Source organism: Dendrobates tinctorius, unplaced genomic scaffold, assembly GCF_039654945.1.
Source record: "Dendrobates tinctorius isolate UK_male_01 unplaced genomic scaffold, ASM3965494v1 ptg000156l, whole genome shotgun sequence".
Lineage (NCBI taxonomy): Eukaryota > Metazoa > Chordata > Amphibia > Anura > Dendrobatidae > Dendrobates > Dendrobates tinctorius.
In genome coordinates, this window is record NW_027361823.1 from 11,006,907 (window position 1) to 11,028,974 (window position 22,068).

A 22,068-nucleotide genomic window follows, 5' to 3' on the forward strand; every position below is an offset into this window, starting at 1 on the left:
ATACAATAAATTGTCTATTGCCCGTAGCAGCCGTTATATATTTTTTAACTTACTCCCTCACTATGTAATACATGTTATATACTGGTAAATATATAATAGGTGCAAATTTTACATCCAAGCCTCTGGTTTCCACCAATCAGCTCTGTCTGTGCCCTGATGAGTTTCTGTTGAGCAGATGATGCTATGTATTTTTGCTGAATAAAAATGCAGCTTATTACACTATGTTCACACATTGGATTTTTTTCTCCACAGGCAAAACCTGCTCTCTTGGCAGTAAGAAATTTGCTTCAAAAAAAGGTTTTGCTTAGTTTTTGCTGCATTTTTTTCCTGTGTTTTCGTCACGGTAGATTTCTCTTGTGCGTGCTGATAAAGTTTAGTGCATAAAAAAAATCTGATTCACCAAACCGCTGCACAACCAGCCCTACCCTCGCCTACTGTATCCTCACCCATCCCTTGTAGATTGTGAGCCCTCGCGGGCAGGGTCCTCTCCTCCTGTGCCAGTCCTGACTTGTATTGTTTAAGATTACTGTACTTGTTTTTATTATGTATATATTTTCTCTCTTTCCATTTCATTAGGGCCTATTTTCTGTATTGAAGTGTCCAATAAGCAAATGTAAGGAAAGAGTCTGACGAGGATCACAGCGCAATGCTTGGACTTGGTATCCGAGCTGCATAGAAGTTCATGCGGTCACTGTTGGATGGGGAGAGCAGATGGCCAGTCCGAGCTCTGCCTTGCGATCCACGTCTGAGTTATAAGGCTGTTTAAAGGCCCCGTCTCACAAAGTGAGATCGCTAGCGAGATGCTGATGCGATTTTGTGACGCAACTGCGATCTCGCTACATGTGACACATATCTTCGACCATCCACCCCCCCCCCCCCCCCCCGGTGGATATCGCTGATCGTGCTCGAAAGTCCTAGGCCATTTTTTGATCGTTGGTGTTCCGCTGGCCAGCATGCATCGCTGTGTTTGACGCGGCGAGCGACCTCGTTGGCGACGCAGAACTCAGGGACGCAGGCTGGAATCGTTCAGAATAGCTGCTGTGTGACCATGCACCAATGGTCCTTATCAGGTCGTATGATCGTTGTCTGGATCGCTGGTGCGTCACTATGTGAAACAGGACCTTAACTCTTTCCTAAAGGTGCTTGTGAATGAAGGGGAGCAGGGTCAGGTGTGTCATCACCTATTGTGACTGATGGATCTTGTGTTATCAGTTGTACATAGTGGTGTGTGTCCCTTAAGAGCCCGTTACACACAGCGAGATCGCTGTGTGTGACATCCAGCAGCAATCGCCCCCCCCCCACGGGGTATCGCTGATCATGCTGGATTGTCCTGGCCCGTTTTCTCATCGCTGGTCTCCCGCTGGCCAGCACGCATCGCTGCGTGTGGCAGCGGAAGCCAGCGATGAGCGACGCTGCACGCTGGTTACCAGCGTAAACATCGGGTTTCTAAGGGCTGCGGGGCCCTTAGAAACCCAATGTTTATCCTAGATACCAGCGTGCACTGCAGGCAGGTCGGGAGGTCAAGGCAGAGTAGCGCAGTATGTCAGACCGGAGTAGCAGATAGCAGAGCTACGCCGGTCTGTCTGCTCGCTGGTCCTGATCGCTGGAGGGGCTGCCTATGTGACAGCTCACCAGCGATCCCATCCACGTCGGATCGCTGGGACTTCGTTATGTGTAACGGTACCCTTATCTGTGTAATGCCACCTTGATAAGGCGGGTGCTGAAAACTTCCTGAAAGGACAGGAAGTATGTTTCGAACACTTTGAATGTTGCAATATTACAATGTGATTATTTTTTTTTTTTTTTTTTAAATAAAGATAATTATATGAAAAACAAAAATACAGGAAACACAAAAACCTGACTTAAAAAAGGACTCCCTGCCAAAATGGGATAGTCATGCATTGTAAAGGGGTGGGTGCAACAAACTCATTTATTACCAATCCACAGAATCGGTGATGGGACCCCCAACAATTCTGAAATGGGGGTTCTTTAGTACTGAGTCTGAATGGCGCAACAATCCTGCATGTTCTTTACTGGTTCATGTCAGTTGTATGGGACTTCTGGAGATGGCCATGGATGAATGCTCTGTATTGCACCCTCCTGAGTCCTCTGGGTGAGTGGGGGTCCTAACGATCAGCACCTATCTGGTGGATTGATAGTAAGTAGTTGCAGTGGGCCTTTTCGGATGCATTATTATAACCCAGGTCTGGCGGTGCCTGTGCACCCTCCTGACCGGACAGGTGTGGAATTACATGTATGAAAAAAGCGTAAATCCCATTTTTCTGTTCTGAGAATAATCCTGTGACTACCCCGTATTCTTATTCTAACAGTGCCCGTGTGTGAGCCTTTAGGCTATGTGCACATGTATGCAGAAAATTTCTGCATGAAAACCTGACTCCTTCCCAGAAAACGCGCCTTTTTTTCTGCAAGTTTTCCGTGCGTTTTTTTGCGCAAAAAAACGCGCGTTTTTAATGCTTTTTTTTTTTTTTTTTTTTCCCTGGAGCGGTCCCAGTCACACAGAAAATAGCTAGAAATGCGGAATTTTCCACAAAATTAATGAGCATGCTGCGTTTTTTTTCCGCAATGCGTTTTTTTCGCGGAAAAAAACGCATCAATATGCACAAAGTGCAGAATTCATTAAAATGAATGGGAAGCTTCTTTTAAGCGTTTTTAAAGCGTTTTATTTGGTAAAAACGCAGGAAAAAACCCGCAACGTGTGAACACAGCCTTACAGGGCCATTAGTATCGCCGCTCCTTCAGTCTGCAGCGAGCAGTACCTTCTTGTTAGTTTTCCTCACTGTTGATCTTGTTCGGACCCTGTAGGCTGAGCAGAATAAAGAGCTGCTCCTGTGGTAAGCGGAGCAGGGAGCGGGGCGAGTTCCCATGCAGCAGCTGAAGAACCCTTGAGGTGGCTGCACTGTGCCCGGCATGCGTGGCGCTGGGCTGAGGCTGTCATTGTTAATGTTTAATGTTCTGTGGCATTTTTCACATGAATTAATGAGCGTCAGCAGAACACTGATCCGACCAGCCCGCGCTTGTTTGGAGCGATTATAAAGCTTCTTAGTGCTTCGATTTCACTTCCGTGTAATGAGCTAATTGATAAAGCACGCAGCCGTTTTTTCAGGAGAGCAGATGAACGCCCTTCACAAAGCTGGCGTCAGAGGTGACGGTTATTAAAATTATGTGGATATCAGGAGCCGGTGCCAGGACCTGAATCTGCTCCCGATGCTAGTGAGATTGCCTCCATGAGAGGCCTAATGTGCACACGCAGAGCACAAGGCCAAGCACAAGACCCAGCAAGGTGTATGGGAAGAAGGGACTAGCCATGGGTGAGAAGTGACCAGCAGTGCATTCGTACCTGCTCCGGACACACACTGCTGGCTCTCCGGAAAAGTCCTTGTATTTCCCATGAAAGAATCCATGTTTTGTCCTTGTGTTATTCCTCCTGGAAGTGACCATCCCATTAGTCAGGAGGAATAACAGAGGAGTTTGTGCACCAGTTCTCGGCACTGCTCATTAATGGGGTTTTCTGTTTTGATTTTTTTTTTCCCTATGACAAGTGTTTCCTGCATGTGAAAAGAACAGTCAGATGTACCATATTTTTTCCCTGATCTACTTTCTGCTGCATCCCCAGTTGTTTGCTGGTGAGACTCCAGCAGTGTCACTACGTTACCGCTGCAGCCAATCGCTGGGCTCAAGGGTGATGCCACTGTAGATTTCATGAGACGTGAGGACCTCGTCAGTGCAGGCATAATTGTAAAGACTCTTGGCATTGGCAGGGGTAGGTACATCGGTTTTTATTACTTTCACATGCAAGAAACTTTTTAATAAAATAAAATTAAAAAAATAAAAAATAAAATAAAAAATAATGAAAAGCAGAAAGCCCACTTAAGAGAATTGTCTGAGTTGTTGATGTCTCTGGCCGCATTCTCGGTTATATCCCGTTCGTGTAGCGCGGCTGCCCTTGGTTTTGTCTATCAGGTTTACTGCTGATCTGTTCTCTTCTGCGCACAGCTCGCATCTTCTCTGTTATCTGCGCCACTTACCACTGCTCGGAATCTGTGATGTAGCTGACTAATATTCATGACTCGTCATCTGTGGGTCAGGTAGATGGCCAGCTCCTTGGTACTTGTCCAGCCCGTGTGATTGATGCCTTTGCTGCTTTGATGTGTTAACGTTGTTAGCCATGTATTGAGTAAGGATCCCCTAAAGACAACTGCTTGCCAAAGTGATGGATCTTGTGTCCCTCCTGTTCTAGTCGCTGGTGCTGTGGAGACCCGTTTATAGAGGACCTGTCACATCTCCTGTCCTGTTAGGAAATAATTGTAGTTCCTGTAATATAAGAATTCTGTAGCCACTTTTCTTAGAACTTTGTGTTTTAGCATTCTGCTGGAAATGTATGGATATAGTGACAGCTGGGCTTTACCAGTTCAGGTCGTCTCAGTCAGTGTCCAGCCGCTTATGATAGTTTTATACTATGTATGTACAACTCTTTCACAAGATAGTGGTAATAAAATGTTGTCACTTTCTTTATTCATACATTTCTAGGAGGAATAACAGAGGAACGACACAACTTTGAGTTACAAGAAATGATGCGGCACAATTATTTAATCTGGAATACAAATATTTACAAAAACAAAAGACCCCCAATGAGCTACTAGAAGATGTTGAGTTCTGTTCCTGTAGCGCTCCCCCTGTCATTTTGCATGTTTTTTTCCTTTTTTTTTTTTTTTTTTTTCCTTTCCATCAACACACTTGTTTAAGACTTTTTTGTTGTAGTTTTGATTACCACTATTCATTCTACCACTTACTGGAAAATGGGAAACAAACCAGAGGTGGGGTAAAATGATGGGGGAAAAAAAGAACCCTGCAATTTTTTTCTAAACTTCATTCACTCTGCTTTTAAAAATCACTTTGCAATTATGCTCTTTGGGTCAGGGCGATTGTGGGGGTACCAAATTTGTCAAAAATTCAATTTCAAAGACAGGTTTGTCTTTTTGGGAGGAGTGCAGCAGTGTGAAAATCTGGCATTTGGTTTCCTCTTTATGGTGTTAACCATGCATTTTACCAAATGATTTTAGGCTTTCACAGAAGCGAAAATATCTGATGTTCTGTTTGATTTTTTTTTTTGTTTCATTTTTCTTTTTTTGTATGAATTGGGGGAAAAATATGGTTATTCAAACTTTTGATTTTTTTTTTCTTTTACTCTTTTCTTTTATTGTCCTGCAGTATATAGTGACTAATTCCTATAAAATCCAGCCTGCAGCTAGACTTCAGCTTCATGGGAGCACAAAGGCTTTGGCGATGGGGATCCTTCATTAGGCTCTTTAGGCCCTTGGTTGCAGTGGCAACCCATCAGCACCCCACGATCGTGTCACTGGGTTGATGGGGGTAGATGGTGAGCAGTATGGTCCATACAGCAACATTGCTCCTCTTAAAGGCATCTGATTGGTGACAGGTGCTGGGTGTATTACACAGTCTGCACCCACAGTGTTTAGATGGGACTCTGCATCTGAGCCTGCTTTAGTAGGTATTTTGTTGGGGAGGTGGGGAATCTTGTCAGCATTTTTCTTCTATTTAATCTGAGAGTAGCATGATGTAGAGAGAGACCTCGATTCCACGGATTTGCTCAGCAGCTTTCTGTAGTTTCAATACAATCAGTGTTTTATTAGCAGGAGATTATCAGAGGACTAGGTGGTCACGTGTCATACAATCCAGATATTCTGTGCAACCCCCTCCCTCAACACTGGCCACTTTCTGACAATATACACAGGAAGATGCTAATCAGATGTGAGCAGAATTAGACAAAGCTCAGCATTCTGAGGGCTGCTACATCTACAGCAGAGTAAACAGTGATTCTATCAAAACTGCACTAAGCAGCCCAGTAAGTGATTACATCACTGGAATTAGGCTCCCTACCACTACATCATGGTGCTCTGACTACATAGCAAAACCATGCTGACAGATCCCCTTTAAAAACCCATGTTCAGCTATTGAAAGCCATTATACATCAATATAGAAATGTATTGCCTCTATGGGCTTTTAGACAATTTTTTGTCTTTCTGAAAACTGAATTATTAACCAACTAAATGTAGTGAAAAGTGACTAATTTCCTGTACTTTAGTTCCAGTATTTGCTGCTCTCCAGCCCTTGCAGTCAGTGTCCCCTCACATCCATACCAGAAGTCCCACACGCAGGACACCACCTCCTATACAGCAGATAGCGCCTTTTCTTTTTTATTAAATGGTTAATTGTAAACTGCCTCGTCCCCGTGCTTCTCGGGGGGGGGGGAGGTAACAAGTGTTGGTTTCCGATGATCATTGCTCTACCCTAGGTTATAGAGATTATTGTGGAGGAGAGAACAAGCCTCCCCAAAGGATGACTGAGAGTGGGCAGAAGTAATAAGGCGTGCTACTCGGAAACACTGTACACTTGGTCACATGGCTGTCATTACTGAAAATAAACTTGTTGTCTTGTGCTCCGTGTTGCAAGGCTACAAACGTGCTAAAAATGTTTCCAGAAAGGGAAATGACCTCTCCCATGTGTTTTATCTCCGGATAAAGCCGCCTCCGCCTTCTGTTGTTATATTGGGGGTAGATGTGTTTCTTCATTCACAGTAACCACAATTAATCTGCGTGAAGGCCCTTACACCGTCACAGACCGTGCTGTTCTGTTACTCCATAAATAATGACTATCTGGTAATATTTTGTGTTTCTGGATACATAGCAATTAACATTTATCTACGTGGTGTCCCTTGGAATCTGACAGAATAACACAGCATGTTGTCAGAGCGTCTGCTGCTGTGTGTGCACGAGGCCGAGACCTACCAGAAGTAAGAGTTTGAGGGGGGTCCAATATTTTAGGTTAAACCTTGGAAATGGCAATTATCGCCAGTGATTGCAGGGAATGTTGTGATGTAAGGGCCGTGCTTGGGTCACTGAACTAACGGTCTCATACATGCCCATGATGTAGCTGCGGTCAGAAGACCTGACGGTCAGGCATTGCTATCCGGGCACAGTACCATATGGCTTTAAAGAGGACCTCTTACCTCCTGGCAGAGTTCAGTCTGTGTATGGGGTCCCTAAGATTCGATTGTCAGGGGAGTCAAGGATTCAGTGTGTCTGATCTCTCACTGCTGATACTTTTGTTCTCCTGGAAATAAGCCGCCATCAGACAAGTCCTTGCTATGGCTCTCATAGAAAACTAGGCGTATTCGGATGCACTAGCGCTCCTGTCTTTAAGAGAGATGACCAAGATTGATGCCCATCATGTGTTACCATCCTTTGAGTTAGCCATTAAAAGGTATCAACCACTGAGGACTCTCAATTCTGAATATTTTTCTATCTACTGGCTAACACGGTACAAAGATATACATCTTTCCTGCATCATTTAGCCGGAAGATAACGTGTATGACATTCAATTGTGTGTAATTTGGGACATCACTTGAAATGAGGGTAATCAATAGTAACGTTTTTTTTTTTTTTCTTTTGTGTGTATTTATCACAGTTTACCGATGTAGTCTTTCTCCTTAAGTCTCGTCTGACTTTTCTGTCTTTTGCAGTTGACCGTCTGCCCATCCTTCTATGCCTCCTCACGTGGACAGTCATGTGAAGTCTTCCCATCACCAGACAAGGTCCTTCGTTCTATACATACACTCCTGAGACAGGATGAGAAAGTTACGAAAAGGACTCTTGCCGCTTTTCTACATTTCTAATTGGATTGTGTAGAACATACAGAAGCTGTAATTAGAAAATGAAGGAAGTAATCTACTGGTCACCCAAGGAGGTTGCTGACTGGTTATCATCGCGCGGCCTACAAGAATACTCCGAGACCTTTAAAGCTCTCAACGGCCAAGGATTGCTTAGGTTAAAGGAAGATGATTTCAGAAAACCCCCCTTGTCACGTGTATCATCCGATAATGGACGTCAGTTGCTGGAGATGATAGAGACACTGAAAATCGAAAACCACATAGAGGAACATAAGAATGGGCATGCCAATGGACATATTTGCATCAAAGCTGAGATCAATTCCAATGATCATAGTTTCACCAGCAAAGCGAAGAAGAATGGGATGCCAAATGGAGTCCGGAAAGAGATGATAAAGATTCCTATGCCGGAGGTGGATCGTACCCAGTCTTTCCCTGATGAGTGGTGTAAAACCTTCGTAGCCTTCACCTATGCACTTTGCTGTTTTATCTTCACCACAGTGATGATCTCTGTTGTCCATGAACGTGTTCCTCCCAAGACAGAGGAAGGACCGCTCCCGGATGTGTTTTTTGATCATTTTGACCGGGTTGCTTGGGCCTTCTCCATATGTGAAATCAATGGGATGATTTTAGTGGCACTGTGGATTCTCCAGTGGTTATTTCTGAAGTATAAGTGAGTGCAAAGTTACAAATATCAACACTTTATAATGTTCCTCTCAGAATTGCTTTTCCTGGTATGTTTTATCCCTTCGATGTTTAGAAAGCATACATATAATTTTTTGTTTATTGGGTTGATCATCAACATGGGACCAATCTTTACAACAGTAATATCATGATTTTACAGGCGCTATTAAAGGTTCCTCCAGCACCATCTACTCCTGTACCAGGAGGTAATCAGCACTGATAATTGCAGCCAGTTATCACGCAGCTTTCTTGTACATTCATCGCCCAGTGTGGAAGTGCAGCATCGGGGTAACCCTTTTTAAGTGCACCCCTTATTTAAAAATATTCTTTTAGGGCACCCCTATAAAATCATCTTTTACAAATGACTAAAAACATATACAGTTTGCCCCTAAAGCTTTAAAAATCAAACAGAAAATAACTTAATGCCCCTGATTATAAAAAAAAAATAAAAACAATGCTCTTAAAAAAACAATTAAGATCCCCCCCCCCCCCAAAAAAAAAGTATAATAAACCATATACACACACTATATATTCCATTAATATATAAAGAAGACCCTACTCTGCACCTCACTCCTTTCTAATGGGGATAAAAGTGCCCCTTTACTGGCAGTTAGGTGGGGTTCTAGGACCTGGACCCCAATGATCTGTTGTCTCTTAGCCTGTGATGACTTCTTCCAACTGGCATACCCCTTTAGCGGGTTTGGTCACAAAATCTCTAAAATTTGGCTGTGGAAGGGAAGTGCTCTCTTAAACATGAGCTCCACTCATTTAATGGGTTTCTGATAATTTGTGGCCTTGCTTTGGGGTACGGTTATGACTAGGCATGTCCAGAATACGGACCTTTAGCATCTTATGTCAAATTTGATACTTGCTGCTATTTAATTCACTTTTAGGAGACATTAGTGCAGACATTATGCAGGTTACTGAAGCTTTACTTTGTAAATATGTGGGTGAAGGATATCTTAACTTTCCTATTAAGAGATCATCTAAGCAGGGCGCCCGGTTGTTGGTGTCTGGTGGTATGGCAGCGATACATGGCTTTATTAGCAAGTAGTTACATCCTGTTAGGGAGTTAGATAAACCCCCGCCGGTCGTGTGTGCATCACATCATCTGTCCCGTGCTGCTGTGGATCAAGGCTAATTAAAACTGGGTGAGCAGGTTACAGGGGACTAATGGCAGCTCGGCTATACTAGACATTGTAGACATTAGTCACAGGCAGTCAAGGGACAATTCGCACATCTCACATTATTAATAAGACCGTCTCTGGGTATCCTCATCCGTGTACCTGCTACAGCTCGTGATGGAAGTTGTAAGTTCTCCCATTTAAAAAGATGAGAGAGGCCTGTAATTGACATCATAGGTAGACCACAACTATGAGAGTCAAAATGAGAAAACAAATCCAGAAAATCACCTTGTCTAATTTGGCAAGATTTATTTAGCAAATTATGGATAAAAATAAGTATTTGGTCATTAACAAAAGTTCATCTCAATATTTTGTTATATATCCTTTGTTGGCAATGACAGAGGTCAAACGTTTTCTGTAAGTCTTCACAAGGTTGGCACACACTGTTGGTGGTATGATGGCCCATTCCTCCATGCAGACCTCCTCTAGAGCAGTGATGTTTTGGGCCTGTCGCTGGGCAACACAGACTTTCAAATCCCTCCAAGGGTTTTCTATGGGGTTCAGATCTGGAGACTGGCTAAGCAACTCCAGGACCTTCATGTTTCTTACAAAGCCACTCCTTTGTTACACTGGCGGTGTACTTGGGTCATTATCATGCTGAAAGACCCATCCACGTTTCATCTTCAGTGCCCTTGCTGATGGAGGTTTGCACTCAAAATCTCACGATACATGGCCCCATTCATTCTTTCATGTACACTGATCAGTCGTCCTGGTCCCTTTGCAGAGAAACAGCCCCAAAGCATGATGTTGCCACCCCCCATGCTTCACAGTAGGTCTGGTGTTCTTTAGATGCAACTCAGCATTCTTTTTCCTCCAAACATGACGGTTTCTACCAAACAGTTCTACTTTGGTTTCATCAGACCGTATGACATTCTCCCAATACTCTTCTGGATAATCCAAATGCTCTCTAGCAAACTTCAGACGGGCCCGGACATGTAATGGCTTAAGCCAGGAGGACATGTCTGGCACTGCAGGATCTGAGTCTCTGGCGGTGTGGTGTGTTAGGCTACTTTCACACATCCGGTTTTCAGCATCAGGCGCGATGCGGCGAAAGATGTAAAAACCGGATCCGGCGCCTGTTGCCACCGGATCCGGTTTTTCCCCCATTCAGTTTCATTATTGCCGCATCGCGCCGGATACCTATGCGGCGTATCCGGTTTTTGCCTGATCCGGCAAAAACAGCCTGTCCGGCGTCTGGAAAAAACGTTCCATGTAATGTTTTTTTTGCAGCGCCGGACCGGCTTTTTCCACAGCGCATGCCCAGACTCTGTGAATGTTAACCCCACAAGTGCCCGGCGAGAGAGAGAGATCTCTCTGTCACCCGGACACTTGTGAGAGATCTCTCTCGCTGGGCACTTGTGGGGTTAACACTCAGTGTCTGGGTGAGAGAGAGAGATCTCTCTGTGGGGTTAACCCCACAAGTGCCCGGCAAGAGAGAGATTCTCTCGCCTGGACACTGTGTTAACCCCACATGTCTCTCTCTCTCTCCACCCCCCTCTCCTCTCCTCTCCTCTCCTCTCCCCTCCCCTCCCCTCCCCTCACCTCCCTTTCAGCAGCTGTCTCTCTGGCTGCCTCTGTCCACCTCCTCCTGCGGCTCCTTTAAATCTTGTCCGAGCCGTATCAGACGCCGCACACACATCCGGTGTCACGGCTGCAGGCCGGATCCGGCGGCCCGGCATTTCGCCGCACGCCGCCGGACCCCACACACCGGATGTGTGAAAGTAGCCTTACTAATGGTAGCCTTTGTTACCATGGTCCCAGCTCTATGCAGGTCATTCACTAGGTACCCCCCGTGTGGTTCTGAAATTTTTGCTCACCGTTCTTGTGATCATTTTGACCCCACAGGGTGAGATCTTATCATTGGTCTTGTATGTCTTCCATTTTCTTATTATTGCTTCCACAGTTGATTTCATCACACCAAGCTGAGCTGCTTGCCTATTGCAGATTCAGTCTTTCCAGCCTGGTGCAGGGCTACAATTTTGTTTCTGGTGTCCTTCGACATCTCTTTTGTCCTCACCATAGTGGAGTTTGTAGTGTGACTGTTTGAGGGTGTGCACAGGTGTCTTTTATATTGATAACAGGTTCAAACAGGTGCCATTACTGCAGGTAATGAATGGAGGACAGAGGAGCCTCTTAAATAAGAAGTTACAGGTCTGAGAGAGCCAGAAATCTTGCATATTTTTAGGTGACCAAATACTTATTTTTCACCATAATTTGCAAAATAAATCTTGCCAAATCAGACAAGGTGATTTTCTGGATTTCTTTTCTCATTTTCACTCTCCTAGTTGTGGTCTACCTATGATGTCAATTACAGGCCTCTCTCATCTTTTTAAGTGGGAGAACTGGCACAATTGGTGGCTGACTAAATACTCCCCCCACACACACACTGTATTTAGAGAGGTTTTTTATATGTATGTTTATTTTTAATACTCTCTATACAATAGAAGATTGTGAAGCAGGCCTTATTGTTGGACTTTGACAGCCAAGTAGACATTAATAGACCATAGCAAGATTACAATATGGAGATCTACAGTAGTCCGCCCTCAGGTCTCAATCCTTTTTGTATGTGAAATGTACCATAGGGCACATTCACACATCCTTTTGACACGTCTCCATTTTATTTTTGGACAGCACACAAACATAGTTTCAAGAAACCCTTTATACATCCATTTCAAAACCAGGTCCGTGCCTCCGGTCCACGAGACTCGGATCATGTCCGATTCTCATCAGATTTTGCAGCTAAGATTCGGCCATTAAAGTCTATGGGGATCTGTGAGATATGGCTGAAACTAGAACGACGTACAGTGTACTTCGGAGTACAATCTTAGTTTTAGCCATTTTTAACTGAGACCTGAGTCGACGGATGAAAAAAAAAAAAAATTTAGTATACCTGATTCAGGAAAAAAATAAAATTTAAGAATGAGAATAAAATTGTTCCTTTCTTTTCAAAGGGTAACCCTCACACCGATGTGTGGCTATAGCCTAAGGATGTGTTCATGTTACGGCCAAGCCTTCTCTCAGACGTAGATGTTGAGTATTGACACATACTTGGGGTTTAAGGACATGCTTTTGGCTTCTGTTTGGTAAAAATAACAAAAAAACCCTAAGTATTTGCTTTACACTTACTCCAGAGGCTTTCCCGATATAAATGGCAAATCTTGGGCCCCTTGTTCACTCAGTACAATTTATTTTCCATCCTGATGGCTGTCTATGTACAGTCAGGAGACAGAACACACTACTAGTAGTTCAGAGAAATCCCTCTAGCTTAACGTTGAATAATCTATAGATTTAGGTCGTCTGGTACTTATAGGACTGCATTATAGTCTGGAATTTCTCATGAGCCAAAAAACTGAGAACATGACAGCTAGTTTACAATGTGATATAAAATTCTATGGTGGTATATTATTTTGGGGCATTCTTCATGATCTGTAATACATTGAAAAGTGTATGCCAGGTTATTTGCCCTTATAAACAGATAATTGTTTCTAGGATAGGTCATCAGTATCATATTGGTGAGGATCAGCTGTTACATGGTCTGGATGTAGGAAGTGTGCGGCGTTAGGGCTTCATGGCTCTGTACACTGCTCAGTGGCTGCTCTCGTGTCCTGCTCCTTATCTCCTGTTCATTTGACTATGTGGTGGTCTGCAGGACCCGGCCACCAAACATCGTTAATTCGCCATATATTGACTGCAGCCTGCCACCACTGGAGCAGATAGCAGCTGATAGGTGGGGTTGTTGAGGTTTTGGGGCCCCCATACACATTAGACTGATGTCGGCTGAACCTGACTGTATTGATGGATGTGACCAATGATCTAATGTGTATTTTGTGTGCCAGCCGACTGTTCGGAAGAGATGTCAATGGCACATGCCCAATCATGGACTGCCAATCGCAGTGATGTCCCAGATGTAAGTAACCGGTTGCTGTCTCAGTTGGCGTCTTTCTCAAAGAGAACGTGGGAGCGCTCGACCGAACGAGTGCTCCTGTGCATGGCAGTGTCAGCTGAGATGGCTGTCAGTAGAGCAATCGGTTGACGCGTTGTTTGGCCAACAACCATCTAATGTGTATGGCCAGCCTCGGACTCCCACCAATCTAATGCTGATCACCTATCTTTTAGGAAAGGTCATAAATATGTTGGTCCCAGACAGCTACTTTAATGTTGCGTTATGTCTCGTAATAAAATGCTTTAATGATCGTCTTTTCTTATATGCAGGTCCATCATTAGCCGACGCTTTTTTTGTATAGTCGGGACGCTGTACTTGTACCGCTGCATAACTATGTATGTTACTACACTGCCAGTTCCTGGAATGCATTTTAATTGTTCTCCAAAGGTAAGTGTTATCTCACCAATAAAGCAATTCCCGTGGTTTATAGAAATCAGATTATTTTATTATGTTCTTTCCTAACCTTGTGTTGGTTTTCAGTATTTTGAATGGAAAGCTTCCCTCGCGTGTAGATTTAACATTTGGACAGAGCAAAACCGCACTTGAGAAGATTTTACTTTTTTTCCGTAGAATTCAGAATTCTTGTTAATTGTGTTGATAGATCTCCTGTTCCTTCATTGGCCAAGAGAGTGCTCATAGGAACGCTTGTTACAGGCAATTGGCTGGGTGTCAACTTGTCACTTTCTTAATATAGTGTTTGCTAAATCTTCATGTATTGCTGTTAGCAATATGTAAATGTACGTGGTATGGGGCAGAACCATCGTTTTAACAATCCATAAGAGGTGCTCTACTTTTCATGGATTGAACATGTCCACGTATTATGAGTGACCACTCATTTGACTGCCTGCCACTGTCCAGCTTCCCAGACAATCAACCGATCGATGTCCTCGACAACTTTCATTAAAAAATGGCTTCTCATCTTCTGGAAAAGCACAGGGTCTTACTTGACTGATGCCTGCCGTCCCCTTCTGTGCATCTTCTGGTGGCAGGCGGACCTGTGTGATGTGGACGTGACTGAGATGTGCTCTGCTGAAATCCAGATGGATGGCTATGGCTTTCTCCCATACGCTATGCCATATAGGAGAGTTATCAGCTTTTTTTTTCTTCGCAAGACATGAGTGATATTTTCTTAAGCAATTTTAGAGGTAAGGGTCCTTTTAAACCTGTGGCTTCTTTATCTGAAGTCCAGAACTTGTAGAAGCAGCTACTAATCTCATTCACAAGACATGCTGGGGGATATCCGCAGTGACTGCATAGAAGATTGTAGGTAGTGAGCATTGTTGTAATCCTATTGAAAGATAACCTCATCTCCCCAGACTCCTCGTAATTGATTTAGATTGCATTCACCTGAGCAGGAAATGAGTTCCAGGTTTACTGTCCTGTGAAGGACAGCTGAACTTCTGGTCATGTTGATTGGTTTCTGTTGATAGAAGAGTTAAAGGGGGTTTTTCAGGATTTAATATCCCACCCTCATGTGTACACAATAGATGACTGTCAGCAGAACAATGGTTTCACTGATTGTTCAGCTGACCTCTATCTCCCCCATACACAGGAGTGCTTTTCTCAACCAAGCAGAGTGCTCCTGTGTTCTCCATGAGCGAGCCACTGCCAGATTCTTCGGGCTGCAGCTTATTTCATACAGAATAAAATGATCGGCTGTCTGAACATTCCCAGATCCTTCACTTCCCAGACATCTATCAGGGGAGAGTCAGGAGACCCACATTCACAATAGACTGTTGGCCAAGTCAGGTGATATCGGCGGGTTTGACTGACTTTGGTCCTATGTGTAACTATTGAATATTTTTCTATTGGTATTCTTAGGATTATTCTTAGTATAAGATCATCATTATCAGATTGGTGGGGGTCCTATAATGGGCCAATCGGCAGCTCTAAACGACCACTGATTGGGAAATGTTTACTGATTGGCGGTCATTTGATGGCTTGTATACACAGGCTGACCACTGTAAACCATTCACATTGAGTGATAGATCACTCACTGCGTGTAGGCTGCCATTCCGTACACCAGACCATGTGCTGCTGAGTGATGATCATATATGAACCACAGAAGATCATTTCCCCTGATGAACGAGAGTTTGGCTCGTTCGAGTGTTGATCATCCTGTTTACACTGAAAGATTATCATCTAAAGAGAATTCTTAAGAATGCTTGTTCTCTATTTTTTTGGTAAATGCTCCTTAGTATACCATAGTCTAGTGCTGTTTTCCTGTAGTAATGCCTCTTGCTATAGCAAAATTATTTATTTTGAGGGTAATAGACACCATGATTGTGTCAAATGAATGAAGATTCTGCTGGCTGACATCCCAGCCGTCAGCTGTCCGTCTCTGTGTAAACCAACTCTGAAATGTCCAGCGGCTCTTGGCATGTGAATGCTTGGCTGATATTTGACTTTTGTCCTAAGGATAAATTAGGAAGTTAAAGATTTAGTAATCTGCCTGTTTCCATCACGTACAGCTAGATGGCACTTGTAGAATTGTGTTTTATGGAAATCTTCTATTTTTTTTTTTTCAATCTGTTTTTTTAATTATACATAAAATGGTGCACAATGTGCGGCGTTAGCCTGACATTATATTGAGAGCAGCGGGCTTGTTAATTTGAAGGATTAGCAGGCATGGTGTTGGCATAATCCAGCAGTTTATTAGGAGAGCGATGTCTACAAGATGCTGTAGTGTATGGTAATGACTTCAGTCTGTAGAGCCTGGCTCCTCTGCTAATCATTGTCACCTTCTCCAAAGCTTATACTCTGCTGTCAGCTGATGGGTTTGTAGATATGATTGTATGTATATTAACTAGAGGAGAATTGCATGGCATTATGCCTGGGATCATCTAGACGTGTACTGTATGTAGCAGGGTCTTCATCATTCAGGACCGTGTCATGTGAGCAGAGGCGTATCTACGCTTTCTGGCACCTGGGGCAAGAATTTGGTTCGGCGTCCCCCAAGTACATATGCGACTTGCACACTTAGCCATGTACCCACGAGCTCCTCTCCCTAATGCTCTCAATGTTCTGTAAAAAAAAACTGAAAGCTGGATGAGAAGCTTGTTGTCATAAGACCATAACTATGAAAATCGCAGTGAAGTGAAGTGTCTATGTGATGACTACTGGAACCTGCAGAGCTGAATCCTGACATTGCAGCTTCTGAATTCTCACAACTAATGCACTGCACACATTTAGGATTGTCCCTTGCCGATATACAGTCATGTCAGCATAAGTATGTGATTTGTATACTTCTGGCCATATTTCGACTAGACGTGCCCGGCCTCGCTCTGTTCATTTTCATTGACTGCGGCCACACATGTCTACTCAGTATGTGACCGTATGTATGTAAACTACCGGCACAAGAGAATCCTAAGGGCCCCGTCACACATAGCGACTCACCAGTGATCCCGACAACGATATGAACTTGTCAGGATCGCTGGTGTGTTGCTACATGATCGCTGGTGAGCTTCCAAACAGACAGCTTCACCAGCGATCAGCACCAGCGACGACGAGCGCGTGCGTCGCTGTGTACCTTTTAGATACCAGCGCGCTGGTGCAGGGAGCTGGTAACCAAGGTAAACAGCGGGTTTCTAAGTGCCGCGCGGCGCTTAGAAACCCGCTGTTTACCTTGGTTACCAGCTTGATGATCGCTGGTCTCACGCCTGCCACACGCAGCGATGCGTGCTGGCTAGCGGGAGACCAACGATCGAAAAAATGTCCAGGGCTTTCCACAACGATCAGCGATACCCGGCAGGGGGGCTGGTCGCTGATAGGTGTCACACACAGCGATCTCGCTGGTGAGATCGCTGTTGCGTCACAAAACTTGTGACTCAGCAGCGATCTCACTAGCGAGATCGCTGTGTGTGACAGGGGCTTAACAGAGTTCAGTGAGCACTGTGAGAATTCCGAAGTCTGCAGTCACATAGAATGACTGCAGACTCATCACAAACCTGGACAACCCCTATAATGTTCCTAACATAAATAAAAACAAGAGAATTAGTCAGTATCACAAATAATATTTACATCCAGGTACCTTATAGATGACGTCGTCTCTGGAGTCGTTCTCCTTCTTTTCCTCTTCTTGTCCAGACCCCATGATGTCTTTTCTCATCCACAGCCGTCTCTGCAGACTTCCATCTTCTCCGGTCTTCTGCATCAAATCTCCACACGATGCCCTTAAAGATAGAAGTGTCATTATAATGCTCCTGAATAAAAATATCTGCAATATACTGTCGCCAAACACAATTCCCCTCCCTCCCTCATACTGTCTCCTCTAACATCCCTCCTGTTCACCATACTGTCTCGTCATATATTTACCCCCTCACTCTCTATGCTGTCTGCTCACACATACCCCTGAATCCCCCATACGGTGCCTGTACACATCCCATCCCCATACTGTCTGCACCCATCCCCCATACTGTTTCCTCATACATGCCTTCAAACATACATACTCTTCATTTTGTGTCCTCATATCTCCCCACACACATTAAATCCCCCATTCACACTCAAAATCCCTCACACACATTAAATAACCCATCCACACGCCAAATCCCTCACACACATTAAATAACCCCCATCCCCACTCATTAACCCCCCCCACTCACTAACCCGCTTCCCCACTCATTAACCCCCATCCCCACTCCAAATCCCCCCACACATTAACCCCATCTCCACTCATTAACCCCCCCCCCCCCTCCCCCCACACACACACACATTAACCCCCTTCCCAAATCTTCGGTGGTTTCTTCAGCTCCACTGTGGAGCACACTTAGCATGACCTGATCACGCTGCTGACGTCGCTCTGGCCCGGCGGTCAGAGCTTCAATTGTACTGGCGTCTGTGGCATCCGGGGGGCGCTGTGTGTCGGGCGCCGCCATGGCGCTGGTGGCCTGCGCGTCTTCGCGCACGCCCGTACCAGGGGGGGGGGATGCGGCGGGGGGCGGGGTCAGTAGCGCTGGTGGTCTGCGCGTCCTCGCCAAGCGTCCGGACCAGAAGTGACGCGGCGGGGCCGGTGGCCTGCGCGTCCTCGCGTGCCCGTACCGGAAGTGACGCGAAGGGGCCGGTGACGCTGGCAGCCTGCGCATCCTCGCGCTCCTGTACCGGAAGTGATGCGGCGGGGCCAGCGGCGCCGGCGGTTTTCTCCCTCCCCGTGCGTCGCAGGGCGGGGGGGCGCGGCACGCAGAGGGAGGGACGTCGGGGAAAATGGGGGAGGGGGGGCAAAAATCAGCCCCTGGCCACATCACCTGTGAACCCGGATTACCGGGGGTAAAAAGGGCACAGAGACACTGACGAGCGGCTTCAGCTCAGATGCAGGATGGACGAACAGGAAGCTCCCGTGCCCCAGCTGGACACAGAGCAGGAACACGCCCCCCCCCCCCCCCCCCCCGTGATCCGGTACCTACGCCTTCTGCTCAGGGTAAGAGATCTTATCTTCGTGAATGTACCCTGACGCAGTGTCCCCTTATGTTTTCCTCCTATAGGGAAAGAAATGTACGGACAAGGCAAAAAACAGGGAATGCGCCCTTTGCAAGTGCCCCTTGCCGGATGCCTACCCTAAGAGGCTGTGCCAGTCATGCATACGGCAGACGGTAAACAAAAAAAAAAAAAAAGGGGGGGGGGCGTAGTCCCAAAAAAAATTACAGGCATACTTCCTTACTCTGTCCCCCCTCCTGTAGGTGGCGGAAGAAACCCCTGACTTCGCTACAAGTATAAGGGAAATAATCAGGAGGTTAAAGCCCTAAAATCCGTACCCCAGCGGGAGTCGTCTAGGAAGAGAAAGAGGGCGAGTTTTTCAGGGTCAGGCTCTTCAGCTGACCCTAGAGGGAATGAAGAGTCCTCAGAGCTCTCCACCTCTGCGTCCTCTTCAGAGGAAGACGCCAGTCGTTTCTGCCTAGGTCTGGAACAAGTGGACAAACTAGTCAAGGCAGTCAGAGCTACCATGGGGGTAACAGACTCCAGACCTGAACGGTCTGCACAGGACCTAATGTTCGGGGGTTTAGACCCCAGGAAACGTAAGTCGTTCCCGTTAAACGACAAGGTCCAAAATTTGATTAACAGGGAATGGAGGAAACCTGAAAGAAAAGGCTCCCTACCACCAGCCTTTAAACGGCGATATCCCTTTGAGGACCCTGTGGTGAATAAATGGGATAAAACCCCGAAATTGGATGCAGCAGTGGCTAAGGCGTCCAAAAAATCCGCTATCCCCTTTGTTGACATGGTCTCGTTAAAGGATCCGCTGGATAAAAAGGCAGACTCCTACTTGAAGGGCACATGGGAGATGTCTGCTGGCGCCCTGAGACCGGCGGTCGCAGCTACCTGCACGGCCAGATCTATGATGGTCTGACTGGACCAGCTAGAAACGCAGTTAGAGGACAGAGCCTCGAGGGAATCTATCTTGAAAACCCTACCCACCATCCAGGATGCGGCAGCCTTTTTAGATGACGCTTCGGCAGATTCCGCAAGAATGGCAGCCAAGGCCACAGGGCTATCAAATGCAGCCCGACGGGCTATATTGCTAAAATGCTGGCCTGGGGATATCCAGGCCAGATCCCAGCTGTGCTCCATCCCGCGTGAGGGGGAATATCTATTCGAACCAGTCCTAGATGAACTCCTGGAGAAGGCTGGCGACGATAAAAAGAAATTCCCTTCCCTGCCCACCCCTTCCTATAGACGTCCATTTGCTAGGAAGAGATTTTTTCGGAGGAGGTCATCCAGGGACCGGGGCAGATGGGAAGATAAGAGGAAAGGTACCGGCTTTATGTTTGGAGGAGGACGCCAAGAAGCATCCCGTGAGACCAAGAAACTCCCCCAATGACTAGAGGCCCCAGTGGGAGGTAGACTATCGGCCTTCTTCCAAGCCTGGTCGCGGATCTCGAACAGTAACTGGATCCTGGGGTTGGTAGGCTCAGGCCTAAAGCTCGAATTTGCCTGTGTCCCCCAGAACAGTTTTAGGGTCACCCCGCTCAGGTCTTCCTTGGTGGAACAGACTGCCCTAGAAACCGAAGTTGTTGACCTATGTCAGAAGGGAGTATTGATAAAGGTACCAGAGGCGGAGAAGGGCGAAGGCTTCTACTCCCCCCTATTTTTGGTTCGTTAACCAGATAATTCCTACAGGACCATAATTAACCCCTTCACCCCCAAGGGTGGTTTGCACGTTCATGACCGGGCCAATTTTTACAATTCTGACCATTGTCCCTTTATGAGGTCATAACTCTGGAACGCTTCTATGGATCCCGGTGATTCTGACACTGTTTTCTCGTGACATATTGTACTTCATGAAAATGGTAAAATTTCATTCAAATAAGTTGCGTTTATTTGTGAAAAAAATGGAAATTTGGTGCAAATTTTGAAAATTTCGCAATTTTCCAACGTTGAATTTTTATGCCCTTAAATCAGAGATACGGCACACAAAAAACTTGATAAATAACATTTCCCACATGTTTACTTTACATCAGCACAATTTTGGAACCAAAATTTTTTTTGTTAGGAAGTTATAAGGGTTAAAAATTGACCAGCGATTTCTCATTTTTGCAACACCATTTTATTTTTACAGACCACATCACATTTGAAGCCACTTTGAGGGGTCTATATGATAGAAAATACCCAAAAGTGACACCATTCTAAAAACTGCACCCCTTAAGGTGCTCAAAACCACATTCAAGAAGTTTATTAACCCTTTAGGTGCGTCACAGGAATTTTTTGAATATTTAAAAAAAAAAATGAATATCTAACTTTTTTTCACAAAAAAATACTTCAGGTTCAATTTTTCTTATTTTACCAAGGGTAACAGGACAAATTGGACTGCAAAAGTTATTGTGCAATTTGTCCTGAGTACGTTGATACCTGATATGTTGGGGGGAACCACTGTTTCGGTGCATGGCAGAGCTCAGCTCAGAAGGGAAGGAGCGCCGTTTGACTTTTTCAATGCAAAATTGGCTGGAATTCAGATCGGACGCCATGTCACGTTTGGAGAGCCCCTGATGTACCTAAACAGTGGAAACCCTCCACAAGTGACCCCATTTTAGAAACTAGACCCCCCAAGGAACTTATCTAGATATGTGGTGAGAACTTGGAACCCACAAGGGCTTCACAGAAGTTTATAACGTACAGCGGTACAATTAAAAAATCATATTTTTTCCACAAAAATGATCTTTTCACCCCCAATTTTTATTTTCCCAAGGGTAACAGGAGCCTAAAAGGTATTGTGCAATTTGTCCTGAGTACGCTGATACCCCACATGTGGGGGTAAACCACTATTTGGGCGCAATAGCAGAGCTCGGAAGGGAAGCAGCGCCATTTGACGTTTTTGGCTGGAATTGAGATCGGACACCATGTCGCGATTGGAAAACTATTTCCCATTTTGGAAACTAGACCCCCTAAGGAACTTATTTAGATGTGTGGTTAGCAGTTTGAACCCCCAAGGGCTTCACAGAAGTTTATAGTGCCCGGGCATGAAAATAAAAAAAATCGTATTTTTTCCACAAAAATGATATTTTTGCCCCCAATTTTTTATTTTCCTAACGGTAACAGGAGAAATTGGGCCCCAAAAGTTGTTT

At 45.2% G+C, this 22,068-nt stretch overlaps 1 protein-coding gene across 4 annotated transcripts in view; it reads left to right on the plus strand.

The window, feature by feature from the left end:
- Positions 1-22,068, plus strand: part of SGMS1 (sphingomyelin synthase 1) — a 421,387-nt gene that overhangs the window by 371,937 nt on the left and 27,382 nt on the right. For all 4 annotated transcript variants that reach the window (XM_073548229.1, XM_073548228.1, XM_073548230.1 and 1 more), the window contains 2 exons: positions 7,562-8,378; positions 13,786-13,903. In XM_073548229.1, the coding sequence (XP_073404330.1) occupies positions 7,753-8,378; positions 13,786-13,903 (744 nt within the window). In that variant the 5' untranslated portion in view covers positions 7,562-7,752. The remainder of the gene's footprint in view (positions 1-7,561; positions 8,379-13,785; positions 13,904-22,068) is intronic.